Genomic DNA, 12,463 nt, shown 5'->3' on the forward strand with positions numbered 1-12,463 from the left:
GGCAGTGCCCTCTTGAAATAATATTTTTATATATTGTAGCGCCCTCTAGTGTTACATGTTACAAGAGAGCGCCCCCTATTGGCAAACATTGCAATTTTTATTTTTATTTGATGTTCTTTCTTCTGGCGTTACCAGGTGAACAGGAAAAGCCATGTGTTGTTGAGTTGATGGACGATGATCTTTATGAAGAAGATGAACAGTTCAGACTTGTGTTGGGATCTCCTGGAAGTGATTCAGCATTAGCTGCAATGGTTGGCAACCAGAATGAAACCACGGTAACAATCAAAGATGATGGAGATAGTGAGTATTCCCAAATGTCCCACCATATATTTAATCATTGAAATAAGAATATCTTTCAAATCACTTGTGATTGGTTCAGTTTGAGGGCTTTCTGTTCAGTAAACCAATCAGAACAATTCTTGCAATGAACCAACAATATTCTGTCTTTCTTTTTTTCAGAGCCTATTATTAAGTTTCCTGAGACCAGATTTAGCATTAATGAACCCAAGAATATAGACGATGTAGCCATAGTACGAATTCCAGTCATTAGAATGGGAGACTTGTCGGAGACATCTATTGTCAGAGTTCACACTAAAGACGGCTCTGCCAAGAGTGGAGTGGATTATAATCCATTGTCAAGGGGTAAGTCTTGAACATGCACGAGGTTGGCTGATTTGGTTTAAAACTTACAAGAGAAATAATAAATACATTCATATCTTCATTTCAGCAAGAAAACATTGTGTGGTGCAGCGACATTGCACTTGGGAGACTCACAAAACACTAATGTTTACATTGGAAAATTGATGTCAGTATGGTTATTATTGAGTTTTTGTGATGATTAAAGTACTTATTAAGACCGTGAGGTGTTTCTGGTTTTTGAGTCAAGATATATTTGAATGAACTGACATACTCCACATGCAGGATGTGTATGAAGACCAATCAGAGAAGAATGGAACAATTGAAGATGAGCACATGTTTGTTCTGATGAAAATTTGTGTGTACACTAGAAATAATTATGACTAAGATTTTAACTTTTAACCCTCCACAGATCTCGAATTTGGTTTCAATGTCTCTAAGCACATTGTAGAAATAGAAGTTCTATATGACGGTGAGAAAGAATCGCGAGAATCGTTCACCGTGCTGCTGAGAATGGATATGAATATGGTAGCTGATGTGCAGGTAAGGCAGTACACAATTAAAGTATGATAAAGGTTGTACATGCCTTGCATATGTCGTAGCGTGGGAATCATATCGAACACGATGTGTAGCGACTACCACCGCCATTTTGATAGATTATGTAATCCAAGTAAAATTGGAACAAAACTCTAAATATAATTGTTTCATTTCCACAGATGAATAAGGCTATTGTATATATTGAAGAAATAAATAAAATGGCAAGTGTGACATTCCCAACTAATCCAATAGTGACGTCACTTGCAAACTATGATACCACTGAAAATCTCCTTACTGATGGACCAAGAGCAGGCTATCCATTGGTTTGTGTCTCGGTGAGTGTTATTTTCAATCCAATCTTACTAAATATAGATCTGACAGAATTATGGATCGTGTCCGGTAAACCAGCCTTTTTGGTTAATCACGACCTAATTCTTCCAGAAAAAGTGGTACTTTTGTACCAAAAAAGTGTGATATTTGTGTTGAGTGGACTTGGTGTATATACCAGAAAGCTATTAAATTGTCAGGTGGTGTGTGGCTTTCAGTCAGGTGTTGCAGCTGGCAGTAATAGATGAGTTTAACCTTCGCAATTCTCTTTTTGAGGATGTTTCTATAGGAGGAACTCTACCATAAAAAATCTTCACTTCCTATTTCATCAATGTCAAAGATTATTATTATTTTTTGTGTAATATTAACCATGAGTTCTTGTTCTTTTTTGCCACGAATGCATTTTCGTGTTGACATTAACTGAAAGGGCAGAGGTTTTTGTAGTTTCACTGTATTTTCTCTGTTGCAGCCATGTAATCCAAAATACAGTAATTATGCACAGACTGGCTCTTTATGTACTTCCCAAGGCATTAATGATACATTGACTGAGTTCCGTTGGCGAGTGGCTGCACCAAGCTCAGCTGAAGGTGTCTCCAATTCATTTAAAGAAGTAGATAGTGATACTTTTTTCTCTAGTACCAAAGGAGTAAGTATTAAACATGGGTTTGATGTATAATAGATGATGCATTCTGCGATATTTTGGTTTTGTATTAGAAAATCAACTTAGTAATATGTGGTCGAAGGCAAGATCGTACACAAACTCTCGATACAAAGCTATTTCCGCCATATTAAATTTGGGTCGTGTCTGTGCATCGGTGTGTGCACATTTTCACGTTACCAGCTTTTTCGCACACATGTGTGATTCAATTCAGTTCAGAGTTGGTACAGAGACAGGAATTGATGGTGCTATGATGCACATCAAGTTATTTTTTCGATTCTTCAAAGTTTCACTGTGTTTTTCTTTGTTTTTTAACATTTTTCCTTCAAAACTGCTGGAAAATCCAACTTTTCCCGAAATTATCCGAATTTAATCCGAGTTTTGATGATGTATACGCAGTTCTCGTCTCGGTGGAAATCACAGCCATTTTTGTGTGAGGATATTGTATCCCGGAATTGTATCTTTATTTGCGCAACACTTATATGGACAAAATTGTGTCTCGTCAATTTCAAAGGTAAGAAACTGTGCTTGTTATGGTATTTATACACTTTGTATTATCGTTTGTGTCTCGGGTTTGGTGATCGTGAGAAACTCTTGCTAACCTGGCGAGAGCTTCGCCAGAAAAACTGCCTTTCTATTATTGTTGTAGGAACTGATTATGTATTGTGTAAATTGAAAGTTTACCTCGTGTTTTAAGAAGTTTGCAGTGCTCTCACCATGATTCAAACGTCGTGGTGTCGGCGCAATGCTGCTCTGAGACGCTTGCCCGACTCTGCCTCGCTCAAAATCATTATCGCCATGCTTGATTTCCGCAACATTTGTTTATGATTTTCGCAGCTATTATTCTATGAGATGCATCCTCGCTGTTCATAAACAGCCATAAACAAGTTTAGTTGGGTCGACCAACAAAAAAATAATGCATAATAAATATAGTGAATATTTTTAGTTGTCATGTGAACAGTTTTTTTGATTGACTGTAATTTTTCAACATTTCATGACGCCCATTGTAGAACCAAATTAAGGCTTTTCACTCCTCCTTGACGCCTATTTAAACGATTATATGGCATCCTGTCGCCAGTCACGAATGTCACACTAGACGAACTTGATCGATACTGCCGATCATTCCATGCATTTTTTATCAACGCACGACGGCACGCAAATCGAGAAAAGTATTGTCCTTGCAACAATACGTCACCACTATACAGTGACTGATTTTAATTTTTATTCAACATTAAAACAAACTACAGTGAGTTGTTCTATGGTCGTATAAAAATAAAATAAACTACATTAAGATACAGTAAAGTTAACTATCCATTACATCCTGCAGCCTTTCAAACAGTATATTGCTAGACATGCATCAATTGTTGTCCATGTATATTCCTAATTGCTCAGTGTAAACTTCAATTTCTTTCAGGCTGGTATAAATATATTAAGTAATATATTTTCGTACTGAAAAGACGGTACACAAATATCTTTTTTAATTGAATTTGACAGCTAATGGGAGCACATATGCTACAACCTCTACTTACTTTTGACTAAATGTTTTTTTGTTTTTTTCAGGTGCAGAGCCAGAATTTTTTTCTCAAAAAGCAAAGCCACTGGAACTGCATATATTACAAAAGCATACTATTCGCTGCATGTCTGACAATTGTATAAAGTTTTGCAGGTCGTCTTTTTTTTTTCTTTGAGAAGTGCTGTCAACCAAAGCATAAAAGTTCAATTTCACATGATTTGTTAATATTAATGTATGATAATAAAAACTTGAAAATATTTTTCTGGATTCTTGCACTTTATTTGTATCATTGTCATATGAGAAGTACTCTTGTCCTTATTTAGAGATATTGAAACTAATTCAGGGCCACAAACTACATGTAGATCTGTACATGAAGTACATGGGAAGTAAAATTGTTGACACAGGTAATGTACACCAAGGATCATTGCAGTTTCTCAGTTCCTCATCTGGTGCTAGTATGACAAACGGTATCTTTGCCTTTTCACTGTTTAAAATATCAGAAGTTTTTCGCTGGAACAGTTCTGTGATTGACAGTGTTCTTGTATTAGGAATACAGTTGTACAAGGAAGTTTATCCAAACAGACACAATTAATAACGGAATTTTAATACAGCTCATAATGAATTAATTCACTGTGACACAAACCCAGTTCAATATAAGTTTTTAAATTTTTTTCTGAGTGGGGGCTATGACATGTCATGTCTTGTTTCATTATAATTTGACCTGAACAACTTTGACCTAACAGGTCACGTCTTCCGTTAACCGATGAAAATGCTGTGTCATACAGTCAAAGTTTTCCGATTATTGACGAAGTATTTTTTTCAACGCAATGCTGAAGTGAATTACCGCGATGTTAAAATGCGATCTGTCAACACTGATTTCGACAAAAAAACGGTGATTTTTTCGACCAAAAGCTGTTGAAAAGGTAAAATGAGGGTGAGGGAAGTATTTAAACCTTTCACAGCCGCCAACAAGTCATGTCGAAAAATAGTTTGCTTGTTCACACCCCATTCATGATAGACTCAATGGACAAGATTTGGAAAAGTAAAACAATGATCAGTGACCAGGTTTCACGACTTGACGATCACATTTTTGCTGTTTGTAAAACTATTACTCAAAAGAAATATGGATTATTTCAATGTTGCAACATCAGGGTTCATCCAGAGTGAATAACAGAATAGAAAACGTGTGAACTATGTTCCGTCACATACGTTTGCCCTCCATGCACTCTAAAATTAATGCGAGTTTTCTCGTTGAACCAAACTGCCATACCAATTATGATTTTTATGCAATGAAATACACTTTTTACATGCATATTTGTAATAAATGTCTTCGATGCCCGGTAAAAACACCCTGGGCCTATACTCGGGGATGTCCTCAACTCATTAAATTTCCAAAAACAGAGGGGTGGGCTTATACTTGGGGAGGGGCTTATACTCCAGGAAGTACGGTATAATATGGTTACTCTGACCATGGTGAAAAGTGTTTATTGTTTCACAATTTGATCCAAAATGACCGAATAGTGGCCATTTTTGTACTTAAAACTCATCAAAAGCAAGCATTTCTGCCATTGTGAGACATTGGTGCACATTATTTTGTTTTTCAGATCAAGTTCAAAATTTCCCACTGGCAGCTATTTTGTTTTAAAGAATGCTATTAATAGTACCTAAGACTGACATAAACATGATAACTCAGGGGAATTATTTAATAATGAAATTACTTTAGAATTAAACCATAAAACGTTAAGTTGTACAAAAACTTTTAATAATTTGACCAAAAGGCAAAAATCTGAAGAAACACAAAAAAAAAAAATTGATAAGGTTGAATACCCAGCTTTATGAACTTTTTGCCTGATATTAAAAAGTTCATATTGAATTACTACAATCTTGTCTTATACCCCTCACCCCCCCCCCTTCTCGTACTTGTCGGGAAAAACTTAGGTCATTTGTATATTTTTCTTCAGATCACTCTGGACAGTGTTTACTTTGGACCTGGTTCACGTGTTCAGTGTTATGCCAGAGCTGTTGGAAACGATGACGAGAAAGGATTAGAATCCAAGAGTGATACAATTACCGTGGCCATGGACGACGGTATATGTCCGCCAAGAGTAGTTGGTGCAGTAGGAGCTGAACCGTTTACTGCTAAGCTGAGATATACTGGTCCCGATGACCCTGACCATCCCAATATGATACGAGTGACTGTCACAATGCCGCATACAGGTATGTCATTGTCTCATTAGATATAGAGTGAAACATTGTTGTTGTCAGGGTAGTGTTTGTCACAATTATGTAATCATAGAACACAGTGCAACACATGAAAAAATATTCTCTCAACTCAACTTGATGAAGATGATGAAGACGCATTCTACCCAAACTGCGTTACTTTGCTGTGTATTGTTGTAAATCCCAAAGAAGTTTATTGCCTGCAAAAAACCCTTGAGAAATTACAGTATCTTGACGTAACTGTTATTAATATAATATGTTCTTCAATATTTATGAATTAATCACTCAACATAATGTCTTTTTGACATCATTCGAGAAACACTATTCAATTACCAATCATTCAAACCACTTGTGTCATCTTTCACAAAATAAATTTTTTGTGTGTGATCAAATCAAGTCAATTATGTTCATTTGATCCAAAATTAACAAAGAAATGATAGAAACATGCGCAAAATATTTCACCAAAATTTAAAAATTGTTATTACCTATATAAAATGTGAAATCAGCTAAAATTAATGTGTCATTGTCATCAATTAATTTTGTGAGAAAAGATGTTAATTATATTTTAGATAACATGGGACCCAAGTCGAACCTGATGTGGCGCGAGTGACACTTTTAACTCAATGAATATTTCCCCCTTCTACAGTACACTGCCAGCTAGAGTATAGTAATTCTACTATGTTATATTTATTAAATTATTATTTTGTCTTTTTCAGATGGAATGATACCGATCATTTCAACTAATCAGCTCTCAAACTTTGAGTTGACGCTGAGTCGAGATGGTGCTCGTGTCGGCCTTCATAAATGTTCCAACTTACTAGACCATAATGAAGTCGCCACTAGGTATGGCTTCATCAATAAGGAAACTAAAAATCCAAATATTGTGGGAGAAGTAGAGCCCTATCAATTCAGTTCTGAAATGCGAGCGGAACCAACCCTTCGTTTTTACCGTAATCTGGATCTGGAAGCTTGTCTATGGGAATTCAATGGATATTATGACATGTCTGAATTACTGACCGAGTGTGGAGGTACTATTGGTACTGATGGCCAGGTATGTGTCTTTTGGTATTGAATCTGTGGTATTCAAGTTGTAATCATGGTACAAAGGTGTGTAATTGTGATATAAAGATGGAATAGTTGTAATCATGGTATAATGTCAGCCTTTATTCCATGATTACAACTTTATACCATTTTTATACCACTATTACACATCTTTATACCACAACTGCAATTGAATCAGGATATAACTGTGGTATAAAATGATATAAGAACCTAAAAAAGCTAATGTTGAAAACATTTGTTGTACTTACATCATTTCTGTAAACATTCACTCTTCCAACTATTTCTGTATTAACCAACATAGTGTTGAGATACCCTTACTTAATCAAAATTTCCCATTATTGAGTGTGTATAGTACATTAGTATGCATGGAAATATTCCAAAATTACTTTACTCTGTCAAAAAAGGTGATTTTCCGTACAATTGCGAGATCTCGCGAGATGCATGAAAGACGCGCGTCGAACGTCTGCCGCAAAAAACGAACGACTTGATTTTGAACTAGAATTTCTTTATTTCGTAGCTTACATTGACCGGCCGATCTTCGACAGAGGAATATTGCTTCCAAATACCCGTACTTAATCGAAATTGCCTATCATCAAATGTGGACAGCACATTATTAAGCATGGAAATGTCCCCGAAATACTTTCGCGTTTGTCGAATCCCACGCGATGTTTGACGCGACTACGACGCTATGACCTTTGTTTGTCCTGTTTTTACGTTCGATTTCACGCATAACGCGTGATTCTTGCAGTGAACGGAAAATGGTCTATTGGCCAAATCATCAAAAGTGTGTAGCACATTATTAGACATGAAAATACCAAAAAATGTTATCCACATTTGTGGAAATATATACGGTGTTTTTATGATGCTATGGTCTTTGTTTGTATTGGTTTATGCACAATTTCACGCATAATGTGAGATCTTGAGAATTTCGGAAAATAGTCTATTTTAATTTTGTTAAAAAAAATAGTGTATGCATTATTATACTGATCAGTGTATTTTGTTTCCTGTAGGTGTTGGACTTAATACAATCATACGTAACTCTGAGAGTACCATTATACGTATCTTATATATTTCATTCGCCCGTGGCTGTTGGTGGGTGGCAACATTTCGATTTGCAATCGCAATTAATGCTTACATTCGTGTATGACACTGCTATACTCTGGGAGGACGGTATCGGAACACCACCCGATTCCACTCTACAAGGTACGTACTCAAACGCATCTGTTTTATATTTAGTGTTTTACAATGGAAGTGAATTACAGTCATAGATGCTTTATTGTACAATTTTGTTAATGATTAATTTTCAGCGTGTTGCTGATCGTTACCTGTTGCTGTTTATGTTCAAAAATCATTTGCAACAACTTAGGGAGTTCAGAAGAATGCAATCATCCATCTGACTCTCTAGGTTACTGCTCTTGAATTATATTCACTATTTGGTTTGCCAGTATCTATAATCTGCTGCAATTCGAGTTGATGACTAATGACACATTTCCCACCTATTTTGTTAATAAAATCTGCTAAATTATCCATGTGAATCTTTGAAATTACAATACAAATTTTTTTCAAGTTTTCTCAAAATAATGAAATCAAATACCAGTGAAATTTAATGCTTCTGCAGTATGTGACATTACTATTTCAAAGACATTGGTAAATTTATTGTAACCTGCACAGAATTCCTCTGACAAAGATGACGTAAGATGTCTATTTAAGTGTTGTCTTCTGGAACATTCTTCAAATTGTGTATGGGACCCAGATCAAACCTGGTACCTTTCACTGACCACTGGTGAATCATATTTTTAGCTGTAAATAACTACACAAATCAATCAATCAATCAATTGTAATTATTGTTTATTTCAGGATTCCTGTACCCTACAAGCATGCGTATTAACGAAGATGGACGGCTTGTCGTAAACTTCAGAACGGAAACCCGGTTTAGAGGATTGTTTGTTTCAAGCCATCAAAGTAAATAAAAAAAAATTATTTTTAATTTAGCATAAATCAGTCATAGCTTGAGATTTCCTGCAATAAAGTCACGACAGTATTTGCCATTGAATTAAAAAAAACTTTTACTATGTGGGGGTGGATCATTAACTAAACTGTTCTGCCCATCTTAGGTACAAGTCTAACTTCCATGGTGATGTCGCCTGACAACAGTGACTTGACATTTTTGTTGGAGTTAATAAGATCAGAACCAACATACGCTCAACCAGAACAAACATGGCAGTTTACGTCAGACTATGCTGTAAGTTTAATTCCAACTTGACATTTCTCAATGAGGCGCAGCTAACTAGTAAAAATGTATATTAAGCACTTTAAATATTGCGCTAAGTTAAAGGTTCAGCCAAACTGGTTTATATGGAAATAATGGCTTCTGTAATTTTTCCATAGTTGTTAGGTCCCCCTACTCTGGTGGCAATTTTAAATGGAAAATTGATTGGATTAAATTGATCACCTGACCATATTGTATGCATGTGATTGCATTTCACTTCACATTAGAAATACCCATAGCAGACCACTAGACAATAAGAGTATTTAGTTTTGGATTAGACTGGTGTCAAATCGAATGGGAGCGATCCTGTCTGCTGTTTCTGTCTTTCGTGCATTTTAGAGAAGACAAACATTCTCTAGTCAAAGAATACAAGTTGTATGCTGGATTATGGACATCTTTTGTCTTTCATAGCCTGCTTTGGTTACCAGTTCTGTAATTATAAGTAATCAATAAATAAATAAATTTGTTTCCTGTTTAGGTGAAAGATTACAGTGGGGATTACATCATAAAACTTGTGCCGTGCACAACAACCAATGATATTGAATACAGCTTACCCCCCATATGTAATCCTAGAGATCCCATCACCTTTCAACTACCAATCCGATTCCAACAAGTCAGCGATCCAGTTCCTGCCAGGTTTAGTCTGGATACACAATTCTTTCTGCTTTCTAAAGAGGATCTCTGGCTATCTGATGGTTCCATGGGATTTGGCGCAGAAAGTGACGCAGCTTTCTCAGAAGGTAAGCAAAAAAGTGAACACGGATTGACGTCCAAAAAAAAAATTATAGGAAGCCTTATTTTTCTCTTACAGTAAAAATTAGAAGCAAGGCTGAGAAGATAGTGATATTTCTAGATCAACAATTCGTAAATAAAAATGAGCGTATCCATCCTAATTGTTGTGTAACCGCTGTTACAAACTTCTCCTGACAGACAGGAAAACCTTTAATTAATTAATTTAGGAATTAATGCCTTGGTGAGGTGTACTTATGGAAATACTTCTAGCTTTGAGAGTCCTTACTAATACCTAGTTTTAGAGCTGAAAAAAATAAGTGCTCACCAAAGTAGATTTGAGGATATAGTAGTCGATTCAATAGTAGTGCTTCCTCCAGTGACTAAAAATGAAAATGTTTTAATTCAAATGCATGAATGACCATAGTTAGAATTTTACTGTTTATGAAGTATATGTATGGGGTATGAATTTATGACTAGTTCCCTTTGATAAAGCTCTGTAAAACTCATAGCGACGAATTGAATCTATGCAGACATGGATGCTGTGGTGTTGTACAATAAAAAACATACCAAACATACCAGTACTATGAATAAACCCATGTGTGTATATGCTTTTTATCCATTTTCAATGCATAAACCACTTTTTCACGAGACCCCTCGGTAAGTCGCGACCCTTGATAAGTCACAGTTTTTGCTTGGATCCCGACACCAGTGACTTTAATAGCGAGGAGCCAATGTATTTAGTTTTTCACACACAGTGTAGTGTACGGAAAATACTGTATTTTAAATTAGCTACATCTTGAATTAGTTGAAATCCTGGAGTAGCTAATTTAGCTAAAATAACATGCTAGCAAAAAAGAGTTGTTACTTGCTGTAAGCATGAATATAGTACATTGATGGTGTCAGCTTGCATATATCAGTAGTGGGCAATATCCAGTGCTACCACAGTTATAATAGTATACATGTACATACATAAACTGTTTTCACTACAAGAAATTTTCAAGATTGGTGGAACTTATAGTATTCATGAAGACAAAAATTTTGAGAATTTTTCCTGACGCTCCATGTCATGGAGTCGAAAACAACTTTTCACTGTCGCAAAATTTTACATTTTTCACTGTTTTGCAAAATTCACAAAGATTCGTCTCTCGCAAATTTAAAACTGTTTTGACAGTAATTGCTGATGCAGTACTTGTTATTTTTATTACTAGGCGATACAATGTATGGAAGAATAATGGTGGATCCAGTACAGAATCTTGGAGACTCGTTCTTTGTTACTTTAGAGAAGTTATATCTGTGCACCGGATCGGATGGTTATGTTCCGAAATATGACCCAGCAAACCAAGAATACGGATGCGTAGCCGACTCTCCGACATTGCTTTATAATTTCAAAATATTGGTAAGAATTTATTTTTAATGTAATCTGCTATTTTGCCATTGTTTCAATTAATAGTCAACCTGTTTAACCACGGATGATTTCTGATTGCTGTGCTGAAATGCTCAGCATGTGCAATAAAAAAAGTCGAAAGAGAGAACAGTAACACTCGTAGGCCGGAACTGGAACTATGAGCTGACAAAAATACCAAATCAACAAAAATTAGTTCTGATATTAATCTGTCATTCCACAATGCAATATTACCCATAATGCACCACCAGAGAAATTCAAATTTACTCTGCATATCACTTACTGTTTACAACTATGATTTTTGAAATTGTTGCTACTGTTAAAAGCAAGTTTTAACAATAGAGGTGTAGTGGTAATAATAATAAACCACTCGTCAGTTCATATGTTTATAATTATAATGGTCTCTGTATTAGGAGACTGGTAACCTCTTTATATACATGTATAATGCCCGGCCCAGTCTCCTTGATTATATTCATAATTATAGGCATAAACATATTACATGATATTTTATCTGCACAAAAAGAGTAATGTAGTGTAATGTGTTTACACTAAAAATCATACTGTAAAGGGGTTAATTATTCACTGGGTTTTAATTTTGCTTATTTCGCTGACTGGAAAATGCGCTAAATTAAAACCCAGTGAATATGTAAAATTTAGCATAGAACACATTATCTAAATGATAAAACTGTGAATTTAACATCCACTGAATATGCCTGAAATGGTAAATCAGCGAAATTTAAACCCAGCGAAAATTAGTCATTTTACAGTACTTCAATATTCAAAGGCTTCATTGTCTTTAGATGCTTTACAATAAATTGTTATGTGGCATTGTGTAGTTGTAACATTGTATATCACTTTTATGTTGACAGGACAAAGGAGCTCCTAATACGGTGACAAGAGAATTCAGTAGTGTTCCTTTTGATGCACACTTAGCCGTAGATGACCCCGCCGCTTTGCCGCTAGCGAAGCAACCTGGTTCTGATGGATTCAAAATGAGTTGTAATCCACTATTCAAGGTAACATATCATGACGTTTATTATAATGAGCATGACCTGCCGCCAAATTGTTTTAAATTTTAAGTTGAAATAAGGAAGAAGTAGTGTTGTT

General features: G+C 35.5%; 1 protein-coding gene across 1 annotated transcript in view; it reads left to right on the forward strand.

The window, feature by feature from the left end:
• The window catches only part of LOC100368129 (extracellular matrix protein 3-like), an 88,511-nt gene that overhangs the window by 73,140 nt on the left and 2,908 nt on the right, over window positions 1–12,463 (forward strand). Inside the window, exons 10-22 of the mRNA XM_085497793.1 lie at window positions 136–300; window positions 460–642; window positions 1,049–1,179; window positions 1,353–1,508; window positions 1,970–2,146; window positions 5,633–5,888; window positions 6,608–6,942; window positions 7,964–8,156; window positions 8,811–8,915; window positions 9,068–9,195; window positions 9,701–9,962; window positions 11,163–11,350; window positions 12,226–12,372. Coding sequence (XP_085353919.1) covers window positions 136–300; window positions 460–642; window positions 1,049–1,179; window positions 1,353–1,508; window positions 1,970–2,146; window positions 5,633–5,888; window positions 6,608–6,942; window positions 7,964–8,156; window positions 8,811–8,915; window positions 9,068–9,195; window positions 9,701–9,962; window positions 11,163–11,350; window positions 12,226–12,372 — 2,426 coding nt within the window. The remainder of the gene's footprint in view (window positions 1–135; window positions 301–459; window positions 643–1,048; window positions 1,180–1,352; window positions 1,509–1,969; window positions 2,147–5,632; window positions 5,889–6,607; window positions 6,943–7,963; window positions 8,157–8,810; window positions 8,916–9,067; window positions 9,196–9,700; window positions 9,963–11,162; window positions 11,351–12,225; window positions 12,373–12,463) is intronic.

Source organism: Saccoglossus kowalevskii, chromosome 4, assembly GCF_978046115.1.
Source record: "Saccoglossus kowalevskii chromosome 4, keSacKowa6.1, whole genome shotgun sequence".
Taxonomy (NCBI): Eukaryota; Metazoa; Hemichordata; class Enteropneusta; family Harrimaniidae; genus Saccoglossus; species Saccoglossus kowalevskii.